This window comes from Crotalus tigris, unplaced genomic scaffold, assembly GCF_016545835.1.
Source record: "Crotalus tigris isolate CLP2741 ecotype Arizona unplaced genomic scaffold, ASM1654583v1 scf7180000024318.704991, whole genome shotgun sequence".
NCBI lineage: Eukaryota > Metazoa > Chordata > Lepidosauria > Squamata > Viperidae > Crotalus > Crotalus tigris.
This window is the reverse complement of record NW_024100490.1, coordinates 470,813-494,368: the sequence shown is the minus strand read 5'-3', so window position 1 is coordinate 494,368 and position 23,556 is coordinate 470,813. Positions and strand designations below refer to the sequence as shown.

The following is a 23,556-nucleotide window of genomic DNA, read 5'->3' as shown; positions in this document are numbered from 1 at the left end:
TGTGATCAAAATTCAGACACTTGGCAGCTGACTCATATTTATGCCTGTTGCTGTGTCCCAGGATCATGTGATCCCCTACTGTGACCTTCTGGCAGGCAAAGTCTATGGAGAAGCCAGATTCACTTAACAACCAGGTGACTAATTTACCAACTGCAGTGATTCACGTAAGAACTGTGGTGAGAAAAGTCATAAAATGGGGCAAAACTCACTTAACAAATGTCTCACTTGTGGCACTAATGAAGTACATACCCATCAATTATTCTCCAATTTGGCCAGAAAAGAATGACAGCCTGTTTTTATGATCTGGATAAACTGAGCATGGAAACCCACAATTATCTCATATTCAGCAAAGCTGGGGAATCAAGATTCGGAAGACTATAATACCATAAAAATAATAAACTGAGTTCTCCTACGTAAGTATAGGCAGTCATCTAAAATTGTACAAGACAGGAATGTAGCACTGGTGACCACAGCAATGTGCAAACAGGCATTTTTATGTTGGATTAAAGTCAGACAGAAAGCCAAGTCTGGCTAGGAAGAGTGATAAAATGATGGATGTGTAATTTGGCACAGACCTATTTCAAAAATGTGCAAATTAGTCCCAGATCTCTGGATCATGTGGTATTGCCAGCACTGTGCACACTTCCAATAATCTCTACCCTTCCCAACCCGAAGGATAATGGTGGTTGTTAACTATTGTAAGCAAAGGCAACAACTTAGGAAATGCTGGCATACCAATTCTACCCTATGGACGTAAATATAATTTCCATTTATCTTGACTAAGAGTACAGATTTTCTTGAGCTTTTAAAAGCATTAAACAAATATGAACACCATCACAGCAGAAATTCTAATACTGGGAAAGATTCAAAATTCTAGTCACATTTTCAGTCTTTTTGCTTATTCAGAGCACTAAAAACGATTTAAGATCATTCCTCTGAAAATCTTTCATGCTACATGCTCACCGTTTTACCGCTTCTTCCTAACCAGAGCTGGGTTTATGTCTGACTATAATCCAACATTAAAAATGCCTCCTTTCCATATAGGTGCAACATACTATAAAACTGTTTGCTGCAACTTCTGCTGATTCACATTTATCCAACGGCTTCCTAACATTTTGTATGCAAACAGTTCCGTGTTCTATATTTTCCAGTGTTTACTTAGCTAGCCCAAATAATGAAACATTGGAAACTGTGCTAAGGGCTGGTGGTGAAAGTCAACAGCAGTTTATCTTCCGCTTATTTTGTAATGTAAAACCACACAAACACACCCCTTAAAATGGATAATGGTAACTTGTCGATAAAGCATCCCATAATAAAGTACAAAGGAATCTTAGGGAGAACTATTCATACTTCAAAAATTATAGGTTCGTAAGGGATAAAATGGTAGGCTGTGAGAACATCTCTGGATTCACCACCTTATGTTTCTTGAAGAAACAGGATATAGGGGGAAAAAGTATAGGCGGTCCTTGACTTATAACAATCATTTAGTGACTATTCAATGTCACAACGGCACGAAATAAACTGACTGATGACTGTTTTTCAGACTTACAACCATTGCAGCAATCTCATGGTCACGTGATCAAAATCCATTCAGGTGGCAACTGACTCATATTTATGATGGTCGCAGTGTCCCGGGATCATGTGATCCCCTTTTGCACCCTTCTGACAAGCAAAATCAGTGGGGGAAGCCAGATCCACTTAACAACCGTATTAGTAATGCCATTCCCTTAATAACTGTGGCAAGAGAAGTCATAAAATGGGGCAAAACTTAACAACTGTCTCAGTGAGACAGAGAAATTTTGGGCTCAATTGCCATTGCAAGTCGAGGATCACCCATACTGAATCGGATAGCCCAGGGGTAAGCAACCTTGGCTCTTTTATGACTCATGGACTTCAACTCCCAGAATTCCTGAGCCAGCATGGCTCAGCTTGGAAACTCTCCCTTTCCCCTCAGCATGGCTGGCTCAGGAATTCTGGGAGTTGAAGTCCACAAGTTATAAAAGAGCCAAGGTTACCTATCTCTGGCCTAGGCCTAGGCCGCTTTATGACTCATGGACTTCAACTCCCAGAATTCCTGAGCCAGCATGGCTCAGCTTGGAAACCTCTCCCTTTCCCCTCAGCATAGCTGACTCAGGAATTCTGGGAGTTGAAGTCCACGAGTCATAAAAGAGCCAAGATTGCCTATCCCCGAGATAGCCAGTTATGAACAGTAAAACCAATAAAGAAATGTGATTTTTTTCAAAAAAAAAAAAAGGGGGGGGGGGAATGATGTGCTACAGATTCTCCTTTTTTTTTGTCTCCTCTTAAAATCAGCCAGGCAATCCCTCTCAAAAGTGGGAAAGACTCCTGTTCTCGGTGCAGGCAAAGTCACAAAATTAGTTTTCGGAGTTAAGCCGTTCCTTAACATTAGCCCACAGGGCTACAGCCTCCATATGGAAAAAGCAAATAAAAGTAAGGAGGCTGAAGTCCTCTGGGGATCTTATGTTAAGCAGCAGCCAAAAGCCAGAGGTTAAGCTGCATCTTATCATTAGGTTTCCTGCCTGCCAAAGACTATTTAATAAAAGAGAGCCTGGCTAGGCCATTTAAATGGAAGCGATTGATTTTCATTTAGCATTTGTCCCACCGCTACCAAGGCGTCGCTTGAAAAATCCATTTCAGGGTGACCCAATGCGAGACAAGTCATATGTATCTCTATATATTTAACGACAGGAAGGAGCCGTACCTGTAATTGAATTAATGCAGGCTCCCTCTTCCTCCTCTCGCGTGGGTTAAATAAAAAGCATACCTTACATTTAAGTGGCATTAAGCCGGTGACACAAACTGACAAGCAGGAGCACCGTCAGCATTTGAATGCTCAGAGCCGTGTGACACAGTCAAATAAAAATAAAAAAGATCAGCCAGGAGATCTATGGCGCCCTATCCTTCAAGCAGGTCTGGGCTCATGAACTTGGGAAGATGGGGGCCATTGGGGGCAAATGTCTGCTGGGCTCTGTTCCAAGGTGAGAAGCAGGAAACCCTAGACCAGCGGTTCTCAACCTGTGGGTCGCGACCCTATTTGGGGTCGAACGACCATTTCACGGGGGTCACCAAACGCAGTCTGCCATTTTTTTCCCCTTTTCCTTAGCTGTGCTACTCCCTTTTATTCTATTGGCTTTTGAAAGCCAATAGAATAGACTCTCTTGAATAGAGTCTAATTCTATTGGCTTTCAAAAGCCAATAGGAATTGTCCAGGCTGTCTCTGCCCTGCTGAGCCCGCCAAAAGTCCCATTCTGCAAACGGTGCTGCAAGTTGTCTGCAGCGAAGGCGAGCTGTCTGGAAGTTTCCACCCCTCCCTGCTGAGCAACTACTAAAAATGTAAGTAAAAGAGGGCCAGGGGTGGGAGGCCGGCAGGCGCAGGGAGGGTTGCTGGCGTGCATGGGGCCTGGCAGTTGCCTTACCTCCCTTGGGCTGGGCCAGCTGGTGGCCCAGCCGGTGATCGCCCTGCACCGTTGCTGCCCCTTGCCAGCTACGCCTCGGCTGGCGCAGGGGGCGGCACCACGCATGCACAGCGCTCCTGGCAGGGAAAGTCCTCGACTTACGACCGGTTGAGTAGTCCTCGACTTATGACCGGTTGGGGGGTCGCGGCATTAAAAAGGTTGAGAACCACTGCCCTAGACCATTTCAGACAAATGACTGTCCAGTCTCTTCTTTAAAACCTCCAGTGTTGGAGCACCCACAACTTCCGGAGGCAAGTCATTCCAGTAACTGTCAGGAGAAATTTCTCCTTACTTCTAGATTGGTTTTCTCCTTGATAAATGTCCATTCAGTGCTTCTTGTCCTGCCTTCAGGTGTTTTGGAGAACAGGTTGACCGCCTCCTCTTCACTGGAAGAGCCTCCCAAATATTGGAAGATTGTTATCATGCCACCCCTAGTTCTTTTTTGCATTAAACTTTGATCAGGGGTCTTCAAAGCTGGCCCTTTTTATGACTTGTGGATTTCAACTCCCAGAATTCCTCAGCCAGCGTGCCTGGCTGAGGAATTCTGGGAGTTGAAGTCCACAAATCATAAAAGGGCCAGCTTTGAAGACCCCTAAACTAGATATACCCAATTCCTGTAACCATTCTTCATGTCTTTTAGCCTCCAGTCCCTTAATCATCTTTGCTGCTCTTCTCTGCACTCTTTCCAAAGTCTCAACATTTTTTTTATATATCGTGGCAACCAAAACCGGATATGCTATTCCACTCATTCTAATGTCTCAATATTTTTTTTTTATAGCGTGGCAACCAAAACTGGATGCAATATTCCAAGGGTGGTCTGACCAAGGCATTATAAAATGGTAGTTAACACTTCAATTGAGCGCCGTCCTAAAGAAAAGAAAAAAAAAATAAGGAAAAAAAAGGAAGATTGTTTCTCTGTTGCTTTTAGGAAGAAACAGAAAATAACCAATTCTGTAGTGGGTGAGTGGGTCTGACACTACTTAACAAGGGCCTTAGGACCTCTGTTTTGTTGCCAATTGCAATTCATCAGCTCTCTCCCATTCCGCTTGCACTCCTGCCAACCGGCTTTTGAATTCCTGCATCACCTGACCTTTAGACCTTATCTCCAAAAAGTATACGCATCCCCGATTCCCAGAAATTGGTGGGGTTTTGTTCTTTTTTTTCTCTGGGAAATTACTTTAACAGCAGAAGAGCTTATATTTCTCTGGCTGGGAGGATTGACATGGCTTCAGTCATTTCTTAGAGTTTTGTTCTGCTTGGCCACAATGAATTACAGCTTCTCTTGTGCTGCTGCTCTTTCTAACATTGGCTATCGGCTTTGGCTCTGAATCCTGGATTATTGGCATGTAATATCCTATTGTTTGTTTTGGCACCAGCCCCTAAATTGAGCTTCATTTTGCCAGTCAATCACGTGGGTCTTCTTGTCTGGCACTTTGCAACCGGGCAACTGGGTTGCAAGACCCAGATGAGGTCACTTGCAAAATCTGGATCTTTTTCTCCCTAATACAGTAGTCCTCGATTTGTTTACTGACCACTCGAAGTTACAACGGTGGTGACAAAAGTGATTTATGACAATTTTTTTACAATTATAACAGTGATCGAATTTCAGGCCCTTGGCAATTGACTCCTATTTATGACGGTCGCAGAATCCACGGGTCACGCGATCCCCTTTTGCCAACTTCTGACAAGCAACGTCAATGGGGAAGCCAGATTCACTTAACAACCATGTTACTAACTTAACAGCTGCAGGGATTCGCTTAACAAATGTGGGAAGATTTGTAAAATGGGGCAAAAATTCACTTAACAACTATCTCCCTTAGCAACAGAATCATTGGGGTCAGTTGTGGTCGTAGGTCAAGGACTGTCTGAATTGCAATTTTAATCTGATTGCACATTAATGCTTTCTCTCTCTCTGATTTGCACATTAATGCTCTCTCCCTCTCTCTCTCTCCCCCCACCCCCCCCTCTCTCTCTCTGTATGTGTGTGTCTGGGTGGGGCTATTTACCACACATAAATGCCTGACATTTATCCAGAGGCTGCTTTCACCCCAGCAAAAGGCTAGTAGTATTTTATAAAGCAATCTGACACACGCTAGCACAGTGGTTCTCAACCTGTGGATCGGGACCCCATTTGGGGTCGAACGACCATTTCACAGGGGTCGCCAAACAATGCAGTCTGCCATTTTTTCCCCCTTTTCCTTAGCTGTGCTACTCCCTTTTATTCTATTGGCTTTTGAAAGCCAATAGAATAGACTCTCTTGAATAGAGTCTAATTCTATTGGCTTTCAAAAGCCAATAGGAATTGTCCAGGCTGTCTCTGCCCTGCTGAGCCTGCCAAAAGTCCCAGTCTGCAAACGGTGCTGCACCAGTTGAGTAGTCCTCGACTTACGACTGGTTGGGGGTCGCTGCATTAAAAAGGTTGAGAACCACTGCACTAGCAGCTGATAACAGGAAAAGGCTTCTATCAGGAAGCTACTACGTTAGAATAGAATAGAGCTGGAAGGGACCTTGGAGGTCTTCTAGTCCAGCCCCCTGCTCAAGCAGGAGGACCTACACCATCTCAGACAGGTGACTGTCTAGTCTCTTCTTAAAAACCTCCAGTGATGGAGCACCCACGATTTCTGAAGACAAGCTGTTCCACTGGTTGATTGTCCTCACTGTCAGGAAGTTTCTCCTTAATTCCAGGTTGCTTCTCTCCTTGATCAGTTTGCAACCATTGTTTCTCGTCCTTCCCTCTGGTGCTCTGGTGAACAACCTGCCCCCCTCTGCCTTGTAGCAGCCCCTCAGATACTGAAACACTGCTATCATGTCTCCCCTATTTCTTCTTTTCTTTAGACTAGCCAAACTCAAGTCCCGCAGCCGTTCTTCGTACGTTTTAGTCTCCAGGCCCCTGATCATCTTAGTTGCTCTTCTCTGAACTTTTTTCAGACTCTCAGCATCTTTTTTGTGATACGGTGTCCAAAATTGGCTGCAGACAATATAAGATGTGCCTAGCAGAGGCCTTATTTCATAGATCAGGCAGGCCATAGGAAGAACGTTATAGAGCAATAATGAGAGTTGGCAATAATGTCCAAAGAACAAAAACCAGAGAGTGAATTTGGGCTCAAAGAGGATCCAAGGGCAGAGTTCCAACCTTATTTCCCTAAAAAACACACCATCGCTCAATGGTGGAGCACATGCTTTGATGACAGCAAGGTCCAAGTTTAATTGCCATCACTCCCAATTCGAAAGGTCAGGTAGCAGATGACATGAAAGACCTTTGCATCAAAGCCTGGAGAGTTTCTATCAATCAGAGTGAGCAACGGGCTGCCAAATGGGCAAAAGGCCTCTCTTTGTATAAAGCAGTTTCTAATGCAGAGTTCCCCAACTTTTTTGGCTCTGTGGACTGGCCGGGGGGGGGGGGGGGGATGGTTCTGCGCACACGGCAGTCAAGCATGCACATGCAGTTGCTCATGTGACCGAGGATGGGTGCACTTCCTCAGCCTGATTCCGAAAGGCTCAAGGCCTGATAGTGGCCATGACCCGGAGCTTGGGGACCCCTGTTCTAATGTAAGGCCCACAGCTCATATCTGCCTGTGACTGCCCATCTTCATACAATCCAAGTTATTAAAATCCCCAACTTCACAGTGTTAAAGTGCCCAATTTCCCGGAAACATATTGTCCTGATTACTTTTAAAATATATGTATTTGTATTCACAAAAACATAAAAGCAAATTTTCAGAAGCAGGTGCTCATCTCTTCTAGGTGCAAAAAATAAAAATAAAAAATAAGCGGAGGGCGGCGGTAACAATGAAGAAGACGGATTTTGTGATTAGAGAAAAATTTTAGCGAGCACACTCATTTCAAAATGTTAATAACTCAATTCCTTACTACTTCTCCCTCCCCCTCCCAGCTTTTAGTAACTTAATGAAACTGTACTTCATTAATATGGGCCCATGAGCATGAAAAAATTAATTGTGAAATTAATAAAATCATGAAGAGTTATAGGAGAACCATAAAAGAATGAGAAGAAGTAAAATTGGATTAAGTACCTATTTGAAACCAACTGCCTCCTTTTGGCTCATGTGCAAATGAATTTCTCTTGGCATTTCTTGAGCCAAACTGTTTCAAATGTGCTTTTTCAAAAGGCAACTGGACTGTGTTTTTTCCTTGAGGAAGACGTTTCGTTTCTCATCCAAGAAGCAACGTCAGAACTGAAGAAGGAAAAAATATTGTCCAGTTGCTTTTTGAAAAAGCACCTTTGAGATAACCATGACCTGGATGACTGAGAATCTACATCAGTGATGGTGAACCTTTTAGAGACCGAGTGCTTAAACTGCAACCCAAAACCCACTTATGTATCATCGGGTGCCGGGTGGGCATGGCCCATTGAGTGGGCATGGCCCATTGGGTGGGCGTGGCTGCGGTGGTAACAGCAGACTGGGTGGGGCTAAAAAGTTCAATCAATCAATTCCAACTTTGTGAGATCTTTTTTTTTCCCTGCAAGAAGTTGAAATTGATTGACTGATTGAATCTTTTTTTTTCTTGGACACGGCGGCAGAGGCCTAAAGTGAAAAGGTTTTATAAAACCCAGCTGAAGGCCTAGGACTGGGGCGATGGTGAACGTGCCCACAGAGAGGGCTCTGCGTGCCACTTGTGGCATGCGTGCCATAGGTTTGCCACCGCGGATCTATACAGACAATTATTCAATGTGCATGTTTTAGTCCATGAGCAAAATAAATCTGTACTGAGGAGTAATTAGGCTGGTCATGAGTATCACCCACAATATGACTAATTGAAATATGTTTAACCTCATCAATGGCTACTTCGTTGTAACTCCTTTTCTGTGTCCATATTTTTTCAACCTCATACCCCACAACTATACTTACCTACAATATTATTCGTATATTTTAACAAACTTAGATTAGATCCCTATGATCATTCAGGTGACAATGCTGTGACAATGGTGCTTATTCCCCTGTCAACAACAAATATATGTATCTGTTCCAAAGCATTGTCCACTGCCTGTTTTCATGCTTTCTAAGCAATCAGAACATTCACAAATACAGGTAGTCTCAACTTACAACCATTTGTTTAGTGACCATTTGAAGCTACAATGGTATTGAAAAAAAGTAATTGATGACCATTTTTCATACTTAAGACTGTTGATGCATCCCTGTGGTTATGTGGTCAAGATTCAGATCCTTGGCAATTGGTTCATATATATGACGGTTGCAGTGCCCTGGGGTCACGTGATCACCTTCCACAACCTTCTGGCCAGAAAAATTAATGGGGAAGCCATCTTACTAACTTAACCAGAGCGATTCACTTAACAAGGTTGGCAAGAAAAATCGTAAAATGGGGCAAAATTAACAACTGTCCCGTTTAGTAACAGAAATTTGGGTCTCCATTGTGGTTGCACGTTGAGCACTCTTTGTAGGCCACAACATCTGAACAGATTAATCAGTGCATGGATGGGCTATGGGCAAAGATACATTTGATTATACTAAGTCCAAAGTTGGTAGCTACCGTATATGCCGCCATATTAGGCGACCCGGCGTATAAGACAACCCCCGTCTTTATAGCCGGGCCGCATTCCTAGAACGTCGTTTTATATGCCGGAAACTACCAGTATTTCCGGCGTATAAGACGACTCGGCGTATAAGACGACCCCCGTCTTTGGCGCCGATTTCAGCGCTCGCGGAAGTCGTCTTATACGCCGGCATTTACGGTACTTAGGCTTCAGAAACAACTGCCTGAATTTACCTCAGGTTTTCTTGACTCCATCTATCATTCCGCTCAATTAGGATATCCAAATAATAATTTCTCAACAAATAAAGATGACTGCTTTTAATAACAGTCAAACAAGGTACTCCCTTGTACTTATTGTCTATTCTTTACAAGACTGTTATCAATAAAATAATGGATTTACCCCTACAGTCCCCCTCAAGACATTGACAGAGATTGTATTTAATTTACAGTTAAAGTTAAATGCTCCACCGTTCTTAAAGAGGTCTGGTTCTGGATAAAAATTGGCACACCAGCACTACACAACAGCATATTCTGAAATACCAAAACTGATGTGCCTCATCTCAAATTCAAGATGTTATGCAATCTGCAGCCTTCTCTATACTGATAGTTAGCCAAGCTCTGTTCCTAGGAGCTACTGACAGATTGAAATAAATATGGATATTTATGTAAATGATTATATTTTGCATAGGGCTGCAGATAGGAAATGTATGTGTTCACCTCCGTACATACATACATAAAAAATTCCATATTTTCTATAAAACAGCGTGCTTATGTGCAGAACGGAAATAATAATGGAGAAAGATACAACTTTTTATCTTAAAATGGCAGATCTCTATTTACAGTTATAATTATTGGCTATATAAACCATTGTATGAGCATTACATTAGCACAGATGACCACATGTATGAGCATATATCTATAAATACTGATCTATACGTGTATCCACCTCATATTTCCCAATATTCTTTTCTATATCCCAATATGTCAATACAATTAATTAGAGGTCATACACTACAGATAGTCTCTGACTTACAACAGTTCATTTAGTGACCATTCCAAATTAAAACATCACTGAAAAAAGTGACTTTCAGCTATTTTTCACACAACCCTTGCAGCCTCCCCATGGTCACATGATCAAAATGCAAATGCTTAGCAACTGATTCATATTTATGATGGTTGCAGTGTCCTGGGATCATATGATCCCCTTTTGTGTGTGATCTTCTGACAAGTCAAGTCAATGGGCAAACCAGATTCATTTCACACCCGTGTTCCTAACTTAACTGCAGTGATTCACTTAACAACTTTGGCGAGAAAGGTCGTAAAATGAGGCAAAACTCACTTAACAAATGTCTCACTTGGCAACGTAAATTTTGGGCTCAGTTGTGGTCGTAAGTTGAGGATTACCTGTATTCAAAATTGTAGATTTCTTATAACTGAAAGACAGATCAGAACAGAACTGGAATATCCCCTAAAGAGTTATTTCTAAAACATGTATGGCAACATACTGATTTTCAGAACCTTTGTGAAATTCACCTGGAACGCTACGCATTAACATGCGAACATCAGAATCTGCCCTTCTTTTTTTCAACATTAATTATTGCCATGTCCAAGTGTTATGTGCGTAGGTCTTTAATCATCAAAAATCCTCATTCAGACTGGGCTTTTAATACATTGTCAATAAATCCTGTATCTACACAAACACATCATAATTCATAAAAGAGCATCTGATGCTTCTATACAGACAGTGCATTAAGGACTTTCCTAATTAATAACCCAGATTAAAACGTCTTGGCAATCAATTAAGATTAATGACAGAGATCGCTCTCCATTTTCTGCATGCCTGCCCCTCCAGCACCTTCTCAGTACCCCCATCTCAGACTGTTAAAAACCCCAGAATGTGAAAACTTTAATCCTGTTATCTGCTCCCTTCTTCATCTGAAAAGCTTAGAGATTAACACGGCAGATAATATCAAATTTACAACCAGCCCCTCGGACAGCTGCCCTATTTTCTGGAGTTAATGGAAAAGGAACTAATCTGGTTAAGAGCCGTAAGACTAGTTCATAAATCTGGGTGCATAAGACAGTTAAAGCTGTCAGGTCTCCTCTGGAGGGGAGCAGTCGAATTAAACTGTCACGTTCCTACATGCTGTTTCTGGAAGGCTAGCAAGACCTTCTGTAAACTGGACTAATGAGATACTTGGCATTAGCATAAACCACATCAGTTCCCAATACTCGAGGTCATAATCGCTGCCTTGGAATCAGAGAGTCTGCATTTTATGACGGAGCACCGTTCTAAAGAGAAGTCATCTCCTGTCCCAAGAGCACCATTTCAATTAAATACAAGTGTTTTGTTCCAATCTGCCTTTTAGTGGGACACTCTGCTGAAATGTAAAAGTGTGTGAGAGAGAGAGACAGCCATGATGTAAAAAAGATGTTGAAACTCTAGAAAGAGTACAAAGAAGAGCAACAAAGATGATCAGGGGACTGGAAACTAAAACATATAAAGAACAGTTGCTGGAATTGGGTATGTCTAGTTTAATGAAAAAAAGGACGAGGGGGGACATGATAGCAACGTTCCAGTATCTCAGGGGCTGCCACAAAGTAGAGGGAGCCAAGCTATTCTCCAAAGCACCTGAAGGCAGGGCAAGAAGCAAAACAGATGGAAACTAATCAAGGAGAGAACCAACCTAGAACTAAGGAGAAACTTCCTGACAGTGAGAACAATTAATCAGTGGAACAACCCGCCTCCAGAAGCTGTGGATGTTCCAACACTGGAAGTTTTAAAGAAGAGACTGGACAGCCATTTATCTGAAATGGTATAGGCTTTCCTGGCTGAGCAGGGGGTTGGACTAGATGACCTCTAAGGTCCTTTCCAACTTTATTATTGTTATTAAATATTGGAGTAGATATCACTCTGGAAGGATGCTGGCAAGAATACAGGTAGTCCTCGACTTATGATCACAACTAAGCCCAAACTTTCTGTCGCTAAGTGAAAAAAGTTGCTAAATGAGTTTTTGTTATGAGCCAGGTGGTCAAGGCAAGGCAGACCCCTAGAGATTTCTTTACTTATCTCAACAAAAGGTCCAGCAAACAGACTTCCAACGACCGGTAAGGCTCCATTCCCACGCTACCTTGAAAGCAGCCACCCTCAGTCCCTCAAACAGCAGCCCCTATTGTACACATGAAGTCCACAGAGTAGGAGCACGCAAGGTCCAGGGTTCCAAGTCCAGTCCATCAGGCAGAGTCCAGGCACAAGACAATGGGCGTCTTCAGGACAAAGGAAAAGTCCAAGGCAAGCAGCAGACCACAAGACAAGGGCAAGGTCCGAGACAAAAGGCGAAGAGCAGTCTTCCAAGCAAGGCAAAGCAAACAGCAATAGGCATGAGTCAAAGCCAGGCGGGGGGAGCGTAAGCCAAAGCAAACAATTGTTCCTGTAAAGACTAACTCCCCACAGCTTCTCCTTAAGTCAGTGGTAGCGAACCTATGGCACAGGTGCCAGAAGCGGCACTCAGAGTCCTCTCTGTGGGCACACGTGCCGTTGCCCCAGCCTTGCCTTCCCCTGCGACCCCCTCCTCTCCAGCAGCCCCCCTGAAGGAGAGTCGCCCCCGAGCGTGGCCCATGCGGAGCAGCGCAGCCAAGGACATGGCAGCCAGGCAGCGTAGACAAGACTCTGCCCTCCCACCCCATCGTGCACAGTTGATGCTGCAGGGCGCGGGCAGAGGGCGTGACCGCCATAGTGCTGCTGGGCTGCCTGGGCGATCTGCGGCGGGCCCTGGAGGCGGTGAGTGGCCCGGCGGGCAGGGGGGGCAGGGGGGGGCGGGGAGCGGGGCCATTTTTTGGGCACTCGGTCTCTAAAAGGTTCGCCGTCACTGCCTTAAGTCAATCCCCTCCAGTGTTCCTTGTGAGGAGGGATGGGACGACCTTCTCCCGAGTAGACTTGCAGCCCTTCTCTGGGCTTGGCCTAAGCTCCACTCTCCATGCCCTTGGATCGAGTGGGGGAGGCAGCTGTTCCTCATCAGAGGGGATCTGCAGCCTATCAGCACCACTTCCTGTCAGCAGCCGTTCCTCGCCTGTGTCTGTGCAGGCAGGCAGCTCTCTGTCGGGTTGACCACTTCCCCCAATGCCAGAGGGGCCTGGGACAGCATCGTCCTCAGCCCATGGCCTTTCCAAACATGTCCTGTCAGACGGTCCTGGTTCCAACTCCTCCTCCTCTTCTTCCTCCAAACTGGGCTCTGATATGGCCATGACAGTTATACCCCATTTTGTGACCTTTCTTGCCACAGATGTTAAGTGAATTATCACAGTGAAGCAAGCAACACGGTTGTTAAGCAAAACTGGTTTCTCAATCGACTTTGCTGGTCAGAAGGTCGCAAAAGGTGATCACATGATGCCGGGACACAGCGACCCTCGTAGATATGAACTGGTAGCCAAGCATCTGACAGAAGGCCACCTGAAGAGACTAGAAGCATTTGAAATGTGGATTTACAGGCGGTTGTTATGTATAAGCTGGGTTGACAAGATCAGAAATGAGGAGGTGATAAGCCGCCTGGGAAAGCCAGGGGAAATCATCAAAACACTTAAAAAACGAAAATTAGAATATTTAGGACATGTGATGCCACACAAAGAAAAATACGGCATACTCCATTTAATCCTCCAGGGAAAGATTGAAGGCAAACGAGGTCCAGGCAGAAGAAGAACATCGTGGCTTCAAAAAGGGATTGTTTTGGACAAAACTTATCTCAACAAAAGGTCCACACTTTTTCGTGCGGCTGCTGATAAAAACAGGATCGCCAACGTCCAATAACAGATATGGCACAAGAGGAAGAAGCCAAGCGTCCAAATTTTGATCACGCGTCCATGGGGAAGCTGCAACAGTCAAGTGTGGAAAAACTGTCATCAGTCCCTTTTTTCGGTGCCGTTGCAACGTTGCCAAGCAAATGTTGTAAGTCGAGGACCACCTGTATATTCCTTATTTGTTGGACTGTAGATCAGTGTTTCTCAAACTTGGCAGCCTGAAGATGTGTGGGTTTCAGCTCCCAGAAATCCCCCAGCCAGGCTTGGTGGGGAAGTTATCAAGGTTGAGAGACAAGTGCAATAGATCCTAGCTTAGATAGAACAGGTTTGGTGTAAAAGAAATGGAACTTGTGACATTTAAGCCACAATGCATCAAGACTGATCAGTATTAGTAGAGAATTCTACATGTGATTTAGGTAGGTCTAAGACCAGACTCTAGTCTACTCAATCTTATTAAAACGTGTTATGGAACACCTTGGTTCAGTAAATTAACAAAGGCCAGTAAATCTGGATATACATGGACCCTTAGCTTGATAACCACGTTGTAAGGAAGATTGGAATGACTGGAATGTAAAAGGAGTGGGCAATAAACAATATGAACCTATTTCTGTTATTAGCAAATTAATAATGAAATGAACAGATAAAAGGAAGAAAAACAGAAGCGCTATATGGTTGTGAAACAAAGAAACAAAGGGGAAGAATTAATCCATCTGAAATGAGAGATTTGTGGGTTTGATAAATATATGCATGGAACGGAAGGATTGCAGAGAACGTATTAAGATGTGCGTCAGAAAGTATGAATGAAAATCATCCACATTATTGTGGTGTGTATAAAATAATGAATCCAAAGGTGGATTATAGTGGGGTGTCCACTCCTGGGACTGGTGATAATAGGGATATTGAAAGAAGCAGGGATAGGTCATTTGGGGGAAATGGTGCAATGTTTTGAATGAATGCAAGTTCATTCAGGGAAAAAAATACTTTATTAAGTGACAGGAGTGAATGGATGGAAACATATACCGAAAGCATACTGAACAAGTGACTGGGCCATTCAGAATAACAGAATTGGAAGGGACCTTGGAGGTCATCTAGTCCAACCCCTGCTCAGACAGGAAACCCTATATCATTTCAGACAAATGGCTGTTCAGTCTCTTCTTAAAAACTTCCAGTGTTGGAGCATTCACTGCTTCTGGAGGCAGGTTGTTCCACTGGGTAATTGTTCTAACTGTTAGGAAGTTTCTCCATAGTTCTAGGTTGCTTCTCTCTTTGGTTAGTTTCCATCCGTTGCTTCTTCTCCTGCCTTTGAGTGCTTTGGAGAGCAGGTTAATCCCCTCTTCTTTGTGGCTGCCCCTCAAATTTGTAAGGATGATACATAACAGTTGAATTTATTTATAAAAAAAACGAGAGAGGTTAAGATTAAGGCTGACATTTATTTTAAAAGCCTTGGAATCAGAACTGATGAAGTTGTGTTAGATACCAGAAATATGGTAGGGTAGAAAATAAGATTGTAGAATACCGATTTAATTCTTTAAGAGTGTATCCTTGTATACTGTTAGACTCAGTGAATGCATATGCAGTAGGTGGAATCAACCTTTCCTGTTTCAGCTTCCCAAAATGCATGCTTATATGCATGCACGTATAAATACATAAATAAATGTGGCAATAAGTTTTTTCAATCCTGGCAAATCTCATAAAGAAGAACTAACAAAGAGAGTTGCCCCTCCCTCCTCTCTTCCCCCCCCCCCCCCAGAAAGAAAAGTGAGTAATTTAGGTGCCTGTGTGTCAATCCTGATCTCATAAATCAACGTGCATGAGCCAGCTCAGATTAGCAGCAAAAGAAACCTCATGCTCACACTGAACTTCATGCCAAGTTTCTGTCTACGGTTGCCCCCAACCCCCTTGAAAGACGCACAGAGGAAGAGGCAGAAAAGAACAGCCGACGCCATCTTTTGTAACAGCATGACAAGATGTCGTTGCAACAATGCCTAAAAAAAAAAAAAAACCCCCAAGCAACTGCAGTGGTCGGAAAGCGAACAGAGCCTCAACTAAATTCAAGGAGCGTTCTAGGAGAATTGACTCTTGTCTTGGTTTTTGTTTTTTTTAACAAAACAACTCCAAAAGTACCCTTTCTTCTCCTCCTCTCTTCTTCTCTCTTGACTTGAAACAAATAGCCGGGGTCTCCACGGTGGGTGTATCATTTATAAATTATCTTCTTGGTGGGTTCCAAAAAACTAACTCCAATCAAATCCACACCCAGCCCAAAGCAGGCTGTGAAAAGACAAGAGATCCTGTGGATGACCTCCAGATGTTTGACTGAAGGTCTTCAAAAGAGTTTGTGGCTTAAGCACAAGGAGGAGGAGGAGGAGGGAGACTGTGGTCCCCACTCTCCATCCTCCGTTACTCCCTGGAAATTTGGTGGCAGATGTTACCCCACTGCATTTCTCTGTAGTAGCTTTCTTTGCTTCTCTCCCCGCCATAACGGAGTCAAACTACATTAGGTTTGTTCTATTTGTGCCTCGGGCAATTTTGGGAGCGCAGCTGTGTCCATCTCCACTCTACCTTTCGTGTTTCAGCCGTGCCTCAGGCAGCAAATGTGAGACCAAACAGTCCCATTCTTCCTCCTTAACTACATCTGCTGACAACCCAGAGGTCTCCCTGCAGGGGGATGTGGACCTACCGCCTCTGCCTGGAACAGATGTCGAGGACAACCTGCTAACTCACACCTGTACAAGCCGCGCTCACCTCACGGAGTGCCGGCTGAAAAATTTATGACTCGGAGGGGTTCCATCGGCAATCAAAGCCTTTTCTGATCAATGGAAGGCAATTCTCAAACCAAGCCAGGCTCCCCATTAATAGATGGCATTTGTAAAAAAAAGAACGGGGGGGGGGGATAAATGAAAGGAGGGAGGAGAATGGGGTTTCTCCTCTGATTCTTCATGCTTCAACTTCAGTGGGCTAATTGAGACCTGGAATTCTAATGGGACAAGTGCAGAGACGGTGGATGGCAAGGACACATTTCGGTTCGGTTGCGTTTCAGCATCCCGGGAAAGCGAGACTCCATTTCCTGACGTATAAACACACGAGGCTCTGAAGACGTGTCTGTACTGAGGAACTTATGAATACCCAAATAAATTTTCCTTCAGGGTATAAAACATGGATTTTCCCCAGATAGTAATTATGTTTTTACAACATGGCAAATCACTACTCGGTGATAATATTTTACTTCCTAGCTAGCCAACAGCCAGTTTCCGGCAACTATCCTGAAAAGATGGTTTTAATTTTCTTTTCCCCCTCCGTCGAATTTTTACCAATGAAATGAGGAGGGAATTTAGGAAACTGAGGATTAGGGGACCGGCGGCTAAAACATATGAAGAACGGTTGCAGGAATTGGGTATCTCTAGTTTAATGAAGAGAAGGACGAGGGGGGACATGATAGCAGGGTTCCAATATCTCAGGGGCTGCCCCAAAGAAGAGGGAGTCAAGCTATTCTCCAAAGTGCCTGAAGGCAGGACAAGAAGCAACGGGTGGAAACTAATCAAGGAGAGAAGCAACCTAGAAAGAAGAAGAAACTTCTGGACATTTAGAACAATTAATCAGTGGGACGACTTACCTCCAGAAGTTGTGGGTGCTCCATCACTGAAGGTTTTTAAGAAGAGATTGGACAACCATTTGTCTGAAATGGTAAAGGGTTTCTTGCCCAAGTCATAAGGTTGGACTAGATCACCTCCAAGGTCCCTTCTAACTCTGTTATTCTGTTTTTCTTAGATTGGCTGGCACCATGCTCAAGTTTTGCCCTCTGAGGTAACATATTTCTACTACTTCCCGCCTTCTCTTTTTTTCTCTCCTTTTCTTTGACTATTCCAAATATTCTTTATTATTTTATTTTTCTAACCATATCAAACATTGGCTGTTATTTATTTTATAGATGGCCAAAGTTCTCAGTGGTCTTAAGAAATGAATTTTATTTGAATTTGTTAGGCTTCTATTCGGCCTGGTCCTCTTACCATGTTAGTATCCTGCAGAGTATGCACAAAAATTGTCCATTCTCGTGACATGGAATCTGGAAATAGACAGTCAATTGCCAATATTTAAATTTGAATCAGAATTAGAAACAATTCTAAACTGTTACTAATCTGCAGATGAAGCCAAACTCCTTTGCATTCAGGGTGATTATTTTTTGTTTGTTTGTTTTCTTTAATGAGGGCCATTTCTTTTCTCCCCCCCCCCCCAATTTCTTATTTTAGGAGCTCCAGAATTGTCGAAGTACATGTAACAAGTCACATACATTTGAGTGGTGGTTCTTTATCGGTAGGGATTATGCCATATGGGAAGGAACTACAAAATCATACATGTTATAATACATAATCTCCAGTTACTGTATTTAAGGAGAAATCAATTGATGAAAACACTTCTTTCTCAGAAGTGGGTTTCTCTGAATCATTTAACTGATTCATATTTAGCAGGTTTACTTGAAAATAATGGGTTTCAACAGAGCTTCTTGCTGATTAGACCTGGAGAAAATTGCCCGGTTAATGTGCAATTCCACCACCTGTCTTGGAAAGCACCGGTGGCATGAATGAAAGATGTTCAGAGGTTTTGAATGATATCCCAGTCTTGCCTTTAACTTGTTCAATTTTAAAAGCAGTGTTACTGAACACTGAAATCTTGATGAATTCTCCCTTAAAGAGTTTTTGAAAGATGAGCTAACTTTCTGGCTCCCTTCATTTGCAATCGCGGGCAGTTTTTAACATACTTCGTGAAAGTTTCTACACAAAGGATATTTAAAATCACCAAGAATTCTTATCTACTAATGCCAACATTACTGACAAATTTCACCCCTGACGGTTCACGATATACAAGCTGGGAAGTCTGTTTTATGACCCTCAAAGAAGACAAAATTAAAAGCCAAGAACAAATCTCCATTTTAAGGTCTACACTAGCTTGCCCACAACTAGGCATCCTTCAGATGTGTTTGAATGGCAACTCATCATATTCCCACTGACCAGAAATTCTAAAGGTTACAAGCTCAAAGTAACTAGAGGGCAATACACAGTTCCAATAAAAGATAATATTTGTAGTTCAGGGTTGAACTGTGTGGTCCTAGGTACTCTGTGAGTTTGGTTGTTTTCTTGCAGACATTTCATTACCCAACTAGATAACATCATTAGCTAATAATTCCTGATTCATACATACATGGACAGCATTATGAAATGGCAAAAGTGAGCTAGAACCCACAGGATACTCCCCAGATTTCAAAGCACTATGTCAGGGGTCTCCAAACTAGGCAACTTTAAGACTTGTAGACTTCAACTCCCAGAATTCCTCAGCCAGCCATGAGGAATTATGGGAATTGAAGTTCGCAAGTCTTAAAGTTACTGAGTTTAGAAAATCCTGCACTACAGTATATGATAAACAACCACTGAGGCTTGAAGCATGGGCCAGAAGAGGAAGCTTGAATAGTAGTTTTGGATGTTGTGGGAGGAAAGCTAAGGTTAGTTCATAATTTACACCACAGATGAAGACACCCATTCCTTCTTTTCACCAGATAACATCTCACATCTCCTATTCCCAACCTCTTGCTTTCCGAACACACTATTAATACCATTTTCATATTTCCTGCCCAGAGCTGTTTGCCATTGGAGTGATCTACAAGGCCAATAGATAAGCAAGCAAGTAATAAAACATCTGGAAGTACTCAACTGAATAATGTGTGCTATGTAAAATAGTGGAGAAAAGTCATTCTATCTAATATGGAGTAGAGCAGAGTAGAGTAGAGTAGAGTAGAGTAGAGTAGAGTAGAGTAGAGTAGAGTAGAGTAGAGTAGAGTAGAGTATATGGAGTGGAGTGGAGTGGAGTGGAGTGGAGTGGAGTAGAATAGAATAGAATAGAATAGAATAGAATAGAATAGAATAGAATAGAATAGAATAGAATAGAATAGGCTTTATTGTCCAAGTGTGATTGGACACAAGAAATTTGTCTCCGGTGCATAAGCTCTCAGTGTACATACAACAACATGATCAGTGTACATACAAACATAGAAACAACATGTACATACAAACAACAACCATCAAGGTAATATAATCATATGATACCAAATAGAAGAAGGTACTAGAAAAGATGAGAAGGGTAATAGTAACACAGCCCCACTGCATAGGGGAGAAGATCCATACATTCTCCTATACCAGGGGTCTTCAAACTTGGCCCTTTTATGACTTGTGGACTTCAAGTCCCAGAATTCCTCAGCCAGACATGCTGGCTGAGGAATTCTGGGAGTTGAAGTCCACAAGTCACAAAAGGGCCAAATTTGAAGACCCCTGTCCTACACCATTAGAAGGTTCTTCCCGTGCACTGAGCATCTCAAACCGTCCCAGGAAGCTTAAGAAGCTGTGGTGCCCATCCTTCGACCTGCTAAGGAAAGCCCTCAGGTGCATCTGTTCACCCACCTCATCTCCTTGCTGCGGTCGCATCAAAGACACTCTGTCGTACTGCCGCCTTAGCAAAGCCCAAAGGGCATCAAGTCGACCCTGTAAAGAGAAATCCAGGAAGACTTTTGAGGATTTGGCAGAGGTGAGAACCATTTCCCAATCCATTAACCATCCTTGAATATGTCTCAGGCATCATCTCCAGCCAAATGACACTGCAGGACAACAATTGCTCCTTAAATGGGATGCTATTAGGTATAAATTCTCTTTAATGGGAACACACTGAGCCAGCAATGCAAGAGTAAGTAGTTCCTAACAGTGTGTTAAATGAGTTGGAAATTCCTAGTCCTGGGCTTTTAAAACATACAGACTAAGATCAAATAAAGCTAAATAAAGTAATACTAAATTCATTCACTCAAAATATTTGGCTTATGGGGCTTACTTTCAGTTACTATATTCAGGATTTCAACCCCCGGTCTTGATTAAAGGCTATATAATATCTCCATTTAAGTAAAATTTTGGCTAATGAAAACAGGGAGTTACTGGATGAAGCACAGTTTGCTCGGATATAAATGGCAAGAAATAGTTTAAAAATCCAATAAAATACAGTAAGGTTATTTTTAATTACTCCTTTGTTCAATTTTGTATAGCATTAGATAGAAATAGAGTAGTTCTCGATTTAGGACTGGTTATTTAGCAATAGTTTGACGTTACAACAAAGTTACCTTATGGGATTTGACCCAACCCTGTCAGCCTTTCATAAGGCCTTAAAAAACTGGCTATGTTGCGGAGCCCTGGGGCACTGAATGTGCCAAGGGCTTCATTTCCTGACTATACAGGTAGTCCTCGACTTACAACCACAATTGAGCCCCAAATCTCTGTGGTTAAGTGAGACAGTTGTTAAATGAGTTTTGCCCCATTTTTCTACCTTTCTTGCCACTGTTAGATGAATCGCTGCAGGTGTTAAATTAGTAACACAGGTGGTAAATGAATCTGGCTTCCCTTTTGACTTTGCTTGTCAGAAGGTTGCCAAAGGGGATCAGATGACCCCGGGACCCTGCAACCGTCATAAGTACCAGCCAGTTGCCAAGCATCTGAATTTTGATCACACGACCACGGGATGCTGCCACGGTTGTAAGTTTGAACGAAATGGTCATATGTCGTTTTTTTTTTCAGTGCCATTATAACTTTGAATGGGTCATTAAACATCATTGTAAGTTGAAGACTATCTGTATTGCTAACGGGCCAAATATTTTGCTCTTGTGTATCTTGAACTGGATGTTTTTAATGCTTTTCTCCCCCTGATTTTATTGTTTTGAAATGTTTCTTAAATTTTTAATTGTAAAATATTTCTGAATTGAAAGCCGCCCAAAGTCATTGATTGAGATGGGGCAGGAAAGAAAGAAAGAAAGAAAGAAAGAAAGAAAGAAAGAAAGAAAGAAAGAAAGGAGGGAGGGAGGGAGGGAGGGAGGGAGGGAGGGAAGGAAGGAAGGAAGAAGGAAGGAAGGAAGAAGGAAGGAAGGAAGGAAGAAGGAAGGGGGAGGGAGGGAGGGAAGAAAGAAAGAGGGAGGGAAGAAGGAAGGAAGGAAGGAAGGAAGGAAGGAAGGAAGGAAAGAAAGAAAGAAAGAAAGAAAGAAAGAAAGAAAGAAAGAGGGAGGGAGGAAGGGGAGGGAGGGAAGGAAGGAAGGAAGGAAGGAGGAGGGAGGGAGGGAGGTAAGAAAGAAAGAAAGAAAGAAAGAAAGAAAGGGAGGGAGGGAAGGAAGGAAAGAAGGAAGGAAGGAAGGAAAGAAAGAAAGAAAGAAAGAAAGAAAGAGGGAGGGAGGGAGGGAGGGAGGAAGGGGAGGGAGGGAAGGAAGGAAGGAAGGAAGGAGGGAGGGAGGGAGGGAGGGAGGTAAGAAAGAAAGAAAGAAAGAAAGAAAGAAAGAAAGAAAGAGAGGGAGGGAGGGAGGGAGGGAGGGAAGAAGGAAGGAAGGAAGGAAGGAAGGAAGGAAGGAAGGAAGGAAGGAAGGAAGGAAGGAAGGAAGGAAGGAAGGAAGGACAGAAAGAAAGACAGACATTCAAAGCAAACATGATATTCAATGATAAAGGATTTATCAAGTACCTTGATAGGAGTGTACCATTTTTCCTGGGAGGGCGATGAGGTAGGCTTTGATTTCGGTGCTCTAGGTAGAACTGGCTCATCTACTTCCTCAGGGAGTTTCACCACTGCATTCTTTGCTTTCTCTAGCCGGGCTCCTTCCTCAGTTGACCCTTTGTCACCCCAACGGACCTAAAGAAAGCAAGTCTCCATATCAGACTGGCCGAGCACGTCAACACAAGAAGCTGGCTCTTCTTGTCATTCAGAATCCATGTGCCAATAAAGGGGGAATACTTGTAACTCAGGGCTGAAATGAGGGGTCCTTGGTGCTCTCTGAGCTTGGTTGTTTTCTTGCAGACGTTTCATTACAGAACTAGGTAACATCATCCATGCTAGTAGGGAGTGAGGTGTGCTCTCAGTTTATAGTGTAGTGGCTTGTTCTGTCAGTGCTGGTGGGAGTAGTCTTGGCTGGGCTGTTTACTGTTAGCTTTTTGACAGTCCCTCAGTTGAGATATTATTTACTTCTTGATTGTTGGCCTGATGTTAATCTTGGGAGCTAATCTATGCTCATCTGGGCACTGATCAAGAAATAAATAGATAAGCTCTCATGCTGCCCTCTTTCATTCCTCTTCCAGCTCCCCCACCATCCTTCTCAGTATATTGGAATTGTAAAATCCCAAACTCCAAAGAAGGAAGAACCAATTCACAAAGAAGCAATTTATTGTTTGGAGAATTCTGAGAGCGTCAGGGTTATTTGGGGTTTTCAACCATCCTTTCGTGATCCTCACCTAAGCCAATTTTATTAACCTCATACTATCATGCATTGCTGAAGCTAAGAGCTAAGAGCTTGCTTATCTCCGCCTGCTACATGAACTTAAACCGTACTGAGTCATTTCAAAAGTATTCCAGCTGCGTTTCAAGTACAAATATCACCCTTATAAAATCACTTGGCTGGCACACAGTGAGAATACACATACAGTGCTATATATATCTTTCTTCCAAAAATAACTAAAATGGACTTGAAAAGCCTTATTGTCTCTTTGGCATTCAATTACTTGAAACAAGTTTCTTTTATCTGGGGCCCTAATGAAATGATGGAATCAGTTCTTCCTAAGCTATGAAAAGAGAGCCAAAATGGTTCTATTTATCGGGGGAGGGAACCCATAAGGACATCTTTATAATCCAATTCTCATTTTAAAAAAAGTCAATGGGCCAAACTGACATCAAAGCTTATTAAGGTCTTACCCAATCTTGTTATGGTATGGAAGTAGCTCTG

General features: G+C 42.9%; 1 protein-coding gene across 1 annotated transcript in view; it reads right to left on the bottom strand.

Moving 5' to 3' along the window:
• Positions 1–23,556, bottom strand: part of ANTXR2 (ANTXR cell adhesion molecule 2) — a 159,027-nt gene that overhangs the window by 41,272 nt on the left and 94,199 nt on the right. Inside the window, exons 15-16 of the mRNA XM_039325163.1 lie at positions 22,305–22,472; positions 20,225–20,305 (exon numbers count right to left, since the gene is read on the bottom strand). Coding sequence (XP_039181097.1) covers positions 20,225–20,305; positions 22,305–22,472 — 249 coding nt within the window. The remainder of the gene's footprint in view (positions 1–20,224; positions 20,306–22,304; positions 22,473–23,556) is intronic.